Source organism: Austrofundulus limnaeus, unplaced genomic scaffold (genome assembly GCF_001266775.1).
Source record: "Austrofundulus limnaeus strain Quisiro unplaced genomic scaffold, Austrofundulus_limnaeus-1.0 Scaffold229, whole genome shotgun sequence".
NCBI classification, from domain to species: domain Eukaryota; kingdom Metazoa; phylum Chordata; class Actinopteri; order Cyprinodontiformes; family Rivulidae; genus Austrofundulus; species Austrofundulus limnaeus.
In genome coordinates, this window is record NW_013952631.1 from 515,172 (window position 1) to 523,161 (window position 7,990).

General features: G+C 39.4%; 2 protein-coding genes across 2 annotated transcripts in view; both read right to left on the minus strand.

Annotated features, from left to right (window-relative positions):
• Window positions 1–952: 952 nt before the first annotated feature.
• On the minus strand, window positions 953–4,622 carry LOC106525501 (caldesmon, smooth muscle; the record flags this gene model as incomplete). The annotated part of the gene is given in 9 exon segments (XM_014019764.1): window positions 953–1,087; window positions 1,162–1,293; window positions 1,494–1,572; window positions 1,662–1,705; window positions 2,165–2,293; window positions 2,402–2,648; window positions 3,125–3,192; window positions 3,276–3,311; window positions 4,503–4,622. Coding segments are annotated over 9 exon segments (990 nt in total), but the record flags the coding sequence as incomplete, so codon positions are not given.
• A 149-nt stretch (window positions 4,623–4,771) lies between these two features.
• The window catches only part of LOC106525502 (caldesmon), a 22,187-nt gene continuing 18,968 nt past the window's right edge, over window positions 4,772–7,990 (minus strand). Inside the window, exons 3-7 of the mRNA XM_014019765.1 lie at window positions 6,972–7,097; window positions 6,392–6,716; window positions 5,449–5,487; window positions 4,993–5,363; window positions 4,772–4,787 (exon numbers count right to left, since the gene is read on the minus strand). Of these exons, the coding sequence (XP_013875219.1) occupies window positions 4,772–4,787; window positions 4,993–5,363; window positions 5,449–5,487; window positions 6,392–6,716; window positions 6,972–7,097 (877 nt within the window). The remainder of the gene's footprint in view (window positions 4,788–4,992; window positions 5,364–5,448; window positions 5,488–6,391; window positions 6,717–6,971; window positions 7,098–7,990) is intronic.

Below are 7,990 nucleotides of genomic sequence, written 5' to 3' on the forward strand. Positions count from 1 at the left end.
CACACACACACACACACACACACACACACACACACACACACACACACAATTGTGTAATTTATATGTATTATTTTCTTCATTTTAGCTTTTCAAAACACCAGGATTTGCAAAAACTTTCTATTCTTTTCTGATGATATTATTTTAAATATTGAATCAGATGTTATGATCAGTTAATCAAGTAGCCTCTTTACAAAACACTCTGTTCCTCGTACTTGAGTAATTTCTTGGACGGCTATGCTTTTACTTTTACTTAAGTAAAAATATGTTAAAGTAGTGAGTACAACTTTGGGTACTCTGCCCACCTCTACATTTACATTCTGCTACTTTTAGCTTTTAAATTTAGATTTTTGCAGCTTTCAGCATTTAATTAGCCTTTTATTTTTTTAGCTTTAAGTTAAACTTTTGATACTTTTAGCTTGTCTTTTGCTTCATTTAGCTTCTAGGTAGCACTTTGATACTTTTAGCTAGTCTTTATTTTGTTACACTGAATCATAAAGGACAGTTCATTTAAAATATGTTTACATTAATAATTTTATATTACGTAAAGCATATTAAAAATAGAACTTTAAAAGAAAAAACTTTAGGGATCAGGGTGGTGAGTTAATGGTGGGCCAGACGTAAGTCACTCGTGGGCCAGATGTGGCCTGCGAGTCACCAGTTGAATAGCCCTGCTTCAATTTTAACAACCCTACTCATCGTATTAAGTCAGCACTCAGGTATTCTCTGGTTCTCACTGGTTATTTTGAGTGTTGGTTATTTTTGGGAGAGAACTGTCCTCGTGGTGTCACTATACTCCACTCAGCAGCATCTTTACATCCTGAAGTTCAGATCTAAAGGCTGCAGCGAACAATAGTTTGGCACTTTCATGTTTAAAGGAACCCATCAGTAACACTTGTTTTATTCACAGTGCTGTGTGCCTATATAATGAAGACAAGGACTGATGGGGTCTTACTGCTGGTTTTGCAGCTGGAGGCGGTGTTGTTTCTGCTGCTGCAGGAGGTGGCGCTGCCGTCTTCTCTGCTTCTGCAGGTTTTCCCATCCAGCTGTTCACGCGTCCCGCCACACTCCCTTTAACCCCAACCACATCCTGGGAGGGAGGAGACTCGCTTTAAACGCACAGCTGTGAGAAATTTTTGTTTCTTTTAATCATTTTTTGCTCACCTTGTTTGCAGGAGCTGGACTTTCAGAAGTGCTGGGGAAGTTGCCTTTCTCCCACATGCTCTTGATGTTGCGTGTCCCTCCTGTAGGAATATCTGCTAAAGGTGATTTGGGGGATTTTACTTCTTTGTTTCCCTGTGAAACAAAAAAAACAAAAAACAAAAACGTGTATTTAGATTATTTTATGTGGAATTATAATTTGTCTGATTTGTCTAGTGGTCCTTTAACAGAAGAATCTAAAACAGTTGTCTTACTCTGAACCAGCAGCAGATGTTGAATCCAACAAAACACATCAGTTGTTTAATTATGTAACATCCTGAACAACTGATTCTCACCTGGATGGCAGAAGTGTACTGCTCTAATCTGTTGCCAACCTTGGCCACAATTGGAGTATGTGACACTCTGGCTGCGGAGCTGCATGGACAAAAAAATATGCTTTGAATATTTGGAAAATTACAATTATTAGTTCAATTAGTTACCTTTTAAAACTTTGTTCCACCCACCTCTTCTGGGCCGATTTGCTCAGAAATTCTGCCTTTTCTCCAATCTGCACACAAAAAATTTAAATTAGCAGAAGCTGTGATTGCAGGGAAACGAAGTTAAACTGAGTTGGCTTCAGATAAGCTGACTTGAGAGACAGAGTGACCGATCTGTCAGTGTCCTGTTGTTCTGAATTACACTTTGCATGTGATGGGGTCATGCAAAAGGCTTGTTTTGTAAAACACTTGTAGCTGTCATCAAGACCAGAAAAGAATGCACGCACCCAAGTTTTTATATTTTTACTTCCAAGGTGCACTTGGAACCCCTCTCTAGTTAGCTCAGTCATGATAGTTTGACTGAGTTTGGGCCATTTCTGTATTAGATTAATGTTGATCAGCTGTGGCAGCCGTCTTGAATTTCATTGATTCCAAAAGTTAATGAGTTTATAAATCAGTTGTTTTGTCATTTGAGTGAAAAAAAGGAGTTTGTAAAAAGGAGTTTGTTGTATTTTTGATGTAAATGTCACCTTGGAGGAGCCTTTGGGACTGATTGTAAAAGCAGGTTTTGTGGACACCTCCTCCTCCTTCTGCTTCTTCTTCTCTGCAGCCTCCGCCCTTCTTTTCTCGATCTCCTCCTTCATCCTTTTTCTTTCCTCCTATTAGGAAAAAACAAAACAAAACAAACAAACAAAAAAACAATTTGCTGTTAAGTGTTAAATGTTTCATCTGTGACAGGACTTCCTGAAGACGTGGTTAGTAGAGACCTGCTCTTTGGCCTTCTTCTCCTCTTGCTCCTTCTTCCTTTGCCTCTCCTCCTCCTCCAGGATCTTCCTCCTCTCCTCCCTCTTCCTCTTCAGCTCCTCCAGCTCCGCCTCGGCATCCTGCTGCTTCTGCTTCATCTTCTCGAACTCCTCGCTCTCCGTGTTGTTTCGCCGCTGCTTCAGCTCCTGCAGCTTCCGCTCAGCCTCCTGTTTCTCCACGTCGTCCGCTTTGGTGGACGGAACGTTGTCCCTGATCACAGACACACAAGGATTTCACTCACATTTGAAAACATTCTAGTGTTTTTATCCTCTGGTGCGAAAAAAAAAAGTTTTTGCTTGTATCTGCATTGTGTGTTCATATGATTGTTAGTGAAATAACTCAATTTTTTTCAACAAATTTTAATTTAATTTGCAGCAGATAATCATTAGGTGTAAATCTATAACTGATTAACGTTTAAAGACAACCTAATTCAAGTGGCTGCCACCTTAAAACTGTATGGAAAATGTTATGTTTTGTACCTGATTGTGTTATGTTTAGTCCTCAGTTTGAGACAAGTTTTATAAGAGTAAATATATTAATTTTAATCTGCATCACTCCAAACTGAATAAAAACACAAACACATTTCCACCTGTCTGTCTCTCACACAGCCCATGCACAAATAATCTGAAAAAGGAAATGTTTAGAGGGAGCCATGTTCTTGAATCAAACTGCTGCAACATAGTTACCTTGAAATCTTTTCTGTCTTCTTAAATTTATTTGTAATGAAAGCTCCGTTTTGTTTGGCTGGTTCACTCTGGCAAAACAATGAGAAAAACACATTTTATTCCTTGCCTAAAAAAAGAAGGCGCTAATGACCTGATGTTAGTTAGGCTTTACCTTCTCCTTGAAGCCAAATCTCTTCAGTTTCTCCTCCTTTAGAACAAAGAAAAAAACTGATCAGATACGACGAAATAAAAACCACAGTAAAAACAAGTCATCAAACTCAAGCTGAGCTTAAACAGATCAAAGCTGAGGATAAATCAGTTTGGTTTGGGTAAAGTCTAGTTTCTCTGCTCCATAAACACACTGATGCTGGGACTAAAACAAGGTTATAGTGTATTAACTTTGCTGCTGTCAAAGTAAAGTTTGTGATTTAACAAAAATATTTTTAGGACACACCTCCATCTATTCTTGAGAACATTTATTGACAGACATTTAAAGCTGACTAAAGACTAAATTTCTTAATATACATTTGTCAAACTCAAGGCCCATGGGCCAAATGTGGCCCGTGAGAGCTTCAAAGATGTATTAATGTAAAAAAACAAGCATATGGTGCTTAAACATTGACAATAAACTACATCTCCCAAATCTTTGGTGCCCACAAAATGATAACATCCCACCACTAGGTGGCGGTGTACAGGGTTCAAAAGTAGCTGTCAGTCGACAAAATTCACCACGTAAAATCTCAGTTTCATTGCATTTTTGACATCTACTTTTCCTACGGCCCAGTTGAGACGTGGGAATTTCCCACTTCAAAGTTTTAAATTTAAACTGGAACATCCCCTCTAGTAGGAATTCCCAGTTTAGAACTCAAGACGACAGCTACTTATCGCAACTCAACAGTGAGTAAAACTCTCTTATTTTTGCTTTTAATAGTATTTCTGCATTATTTATTCCACATGTAGTCAGCCATACACGTAGTACTTTTCTGTGTTTATAACAGGATGTGTTAAAGCATTGTTTCAATGCAGGAAATACCACGTAGAGCTCAGTTATTGTTTGTTAGCAGTGCTCTGCTGTAGCAATGAGTGGAGGAAAGTGATATTTAGTATTTAGTCAGTTATCTGACCCTTTGAGGCCACCAAAATGCTCCTGTGGCCCTCAGTGAAACTGAGTTTGACACCCCAGTTTTAGGAAGATGATATTCCTGGGTAACAAATTTTGTTTAACTTCTTAATGTCATTGAAGTCGACAAATAATTTTGTACCTTGTTCTCAAATAAAATAAAGTTAATAATTATTCAGAGTTAACAGAAACTCCTCGTCTCTATTTTAGTGAGAAGAAACTTCAAACAGCTTTTTATTTTTTTGAGCTGAGGGAGAAAATTCATGATCACATGAGCACCTCGTCTTTCTTCTTTTTCTCTTCAGCATCTCTCTTTTTATGCTTCTCCTCCTCCTCCTTTTTCTTCTTCTCTTCCATCTCTCTTTTCCGCCTTTCCTCTTGTTTCTTCTTCTCTTCCATCTCCTTTTTCTGCTTCTCCTCTTCTTTTTTCTTCTCCTCCGCCTCTCTTTTCCTCTTCTCCTCCTCCTCTTTGTTCTTCTTCTCCTCCTGCTCTTTCTTCCTGAGCTTCTCCTCCTCCTCTTTTTTCTTCTTCTCCTGCTCTTTCTTCCTTAGCTTCTCTTCCTCCTCCTTTTTCTTCCTCTCTTCCGTTTCCTTTTTTCGTTTTTCCTCCTCTTCTTTCCTCCTCTTGTCCTCCATCTCTCGTTTTTGTTCTTCTTCTTCTTCTTTCTTCCGCTTTTCCTCTTCCTCTCTTCTTTGTTTTTCCTCCTCCTCCCTTTTCAGGTTCTCTTCCATTTTCCTGTTTCGTTCTTCTTCCTCCTCCCTCCTCTGCCTCTCCTCCATCTCCCTTTTCTGCCTTTCCTCTTCTTCTCTTTCTGCCATCTCTTTTCTTTGTCTTTCTTCTTCCTCTCTTTTCAGCCTATCTTCAGTTTCTCTTTGTTCTTCTTCCTTCCTCTTCCTCTCCTCCTCTTCTTTTAACCGCATTTCTTCTGCCTCCCTTTCCATTTCTGTTTTTTGCTTTTCTTCCTCTTCTAACCGTAACTTTTCTTCCTTTTCTTTTTGCTGTCTTTCTTCATCCTCTCTTCTCTTTCTTTCTTCTTCTTCGTGGTCTTCATCGGGAGCAGCTTCCTTGTCATCCTCCTCCTGTTCCAAAGTTTTCTCAGCCTCCACCTCCGCTGTTGTTGTCGTCTTCTCAACGATTTCCTGGTAAATTAAATCAAAAATACTTTATCGTAATTTTATTGATGCCTTTTTTTAATGTAATTAGTGAAAAGTGAAGCCAGATTACCTCATTTATCATGACCACAGTCGAAGATTTTTCTGACTCCTGTTGAAAAGGAAAGACTTTGAATTATAAAAGCTTTCATGTCTAATGAGTATGAAACCAGCATTTAATTCAGTTAAGTTTATTTAGCCTATAGAGCCCCAATTCACAACAAAATTCATCTCAGGTAACAATGATCAAACAAAAAACAGATGTGTTGAATTTAATTAAACAAATGATGTCAACAGGTTCCACTCAGTTGAGTTTAGTAAATATAAAGCAATTTTTACATTTACTGTACTTTATGTAATGTGAACTAAACGTGAAACATTTACTAAATTCTGTTGAGTGGAACTTGTTGACATCATTTGTTTGAGTAAATCCAACACATCTTTTTTTGAGTTCAATCAGATCCTGAATACTCAGTTTTTAGGGATTTGAGGTCAACATGTTGATTTAACATGAAGAACGTCTTAAACCTAAAAGTAGACAGAGTGTCAGCCACTCGAACAGAAACTCATGGTTCCACAAGAGAGGAGTGAAAGCTCTGACTTTTACTTTTAGAAACTCTAGGAACCACAAGTAAACCTGCAGTCTGAGAGTGCAGTACTCTGTTACACGAAAAAACAGATTTGTTGTATTTACCTAACCAAGTTAGGTCAAGTGGATCCTCAACTGAGTTGAGTAAAGAGATTTACACAAGTACAAATCTGTACAATGTACTGTATAAATCTGTTTGCATTTACTCAACTTGATTTGTTGGAACCACTAACTTGGTTAGGTAAATACAAAAAATCATTTTATAGGAAAATATGGAACAATAAGATCTTTAACATAAGAGGGAGCTCAGTTGTTGAGAGTTTTATCAGGTTTTACAGTAAATCTATTCTGCTGAAAGCTGAAACTGCAGAAATACAATCATCAGCATCATTTTGAATACACTGAAAACAAAACCCAACATGTTCACCTTCTCATCCTCCTTTTTTTCATCTTCTTCTTTCCTCCAGGAGTTTGTGTCAGTGTCTTCAACCTCCTCCTGAGCAGGCTTCTCCTCCTCCTCCTCCTCCTCTTCAGTTTCCCGCTGAATGCTGCTGCTGATGGAGGGCTGCTCCTCGTGTGGGCTGTCAGCGCCGTTGCTGGAGTTGACAGCGGGCTCCGTTTCCTTCTGTCGCTCCATCGCCTCCTTCATTCTCCTCTGCCGGCGCTCCTCCCTCTTGGCCAGACGTTCGAGCAAAGCCTGGTCGTCGTCCGCTCCCCCAGCAGAAGTGGCGGAGGAGTCGGCCTCGGTCACGCTGAAAGAGCATCAAATCAATCATGATGTGGTTCTTAAAACTTTAAATCAACCCTGCAACGTCTTCATTCCTATCTGATGTGTGATTGAGTGGAAGATAAACCCTACAGTTCCTGGAAACTTTCATCAGCATTAAACTTCTAAAAAATCTTTCTTTTCATTTCAAAAAACATCTTTGTATACACATCAGCCCAGCCAGACAGATTAATTCGGCTGATTTGCATCCTCTCTTGCACTTTCAGCATCACATACGTACTTGTTGGTACTGATCACATCAGTTGTCCCAGACTCCTCCAAGTCTCTCATTTTCTTCCTCTCCTCCCTTGCACGTCTCCGTCGCTCTCGAACTTCTTCTTCATCATCATCATTGGGGGAACCAAGCCTGAAACGGCACACATGGTCCAGATTTATGCTGACAGCATGTCCATGAAAACTGATTTTAGATTTCTCTCTCTGATCAGGCTTTTATACGAGACAGACCTGTGGTTCCAGGATGTCTCAGAACAAGTACTATTATGACAGACATTAAAGACCAGGATTAAATTATTGACTTTTAATGCTTCAAACAGACCTTTTTAGTTGGACATCAAACACTAACCTGCAACCAAACCTGCTTGTTTACCCTAACTTTAACTCTTTCAACAAATGTACAAATGGCTAGAGGACACACTGAGGTCTGATCCGTCCCAGCTAAAGCAATGTTGGGTGACGGTGTCTAAAGGCCTCTGAATGGTTCATCTGAACCTGCAACACCTGCTGTCATTGTCGCAGTTGCGTGACGAAAATTATGCCATTTTGTTCTTGGCTTTGTGTCACTGCTTTTTGTAACAACACCCCTGGGGAGAACACTTTGCACCCCCTCTACAACCAGAATTATTGTGCGATTAGTCAGATGTTTGTTTATGCTGCAAAACTTTCAGACAGCAATGGTGGTATTTTACGTCAACTATTCAGCTTCAAACAACGTGGATAGTTCTGAGGCGCAGTCAGAAAGTCTGATCATCTATGGCTCTTAAAAATACCTTTTTTAAAAAGAGTCACACGGCCAAAGGCTCTTGGATGGAGGGAGTGTAAACACTGGGCCTCATGCAAGAACATGTTCGTATTCTTATCCTAAATTTCTCTTACTTTTTGTTCGTACAAAGGGTTCGTACAAACATGCCACGTCTCATTCAACAAACTCTTCTATCTTCAGGAAAAGTGTGTAAATGAGCTGCGTAAATTACACCTGTTCGTATCCAGCTGCTCGTGCACGCGAGAGGAGATTAGCATAAT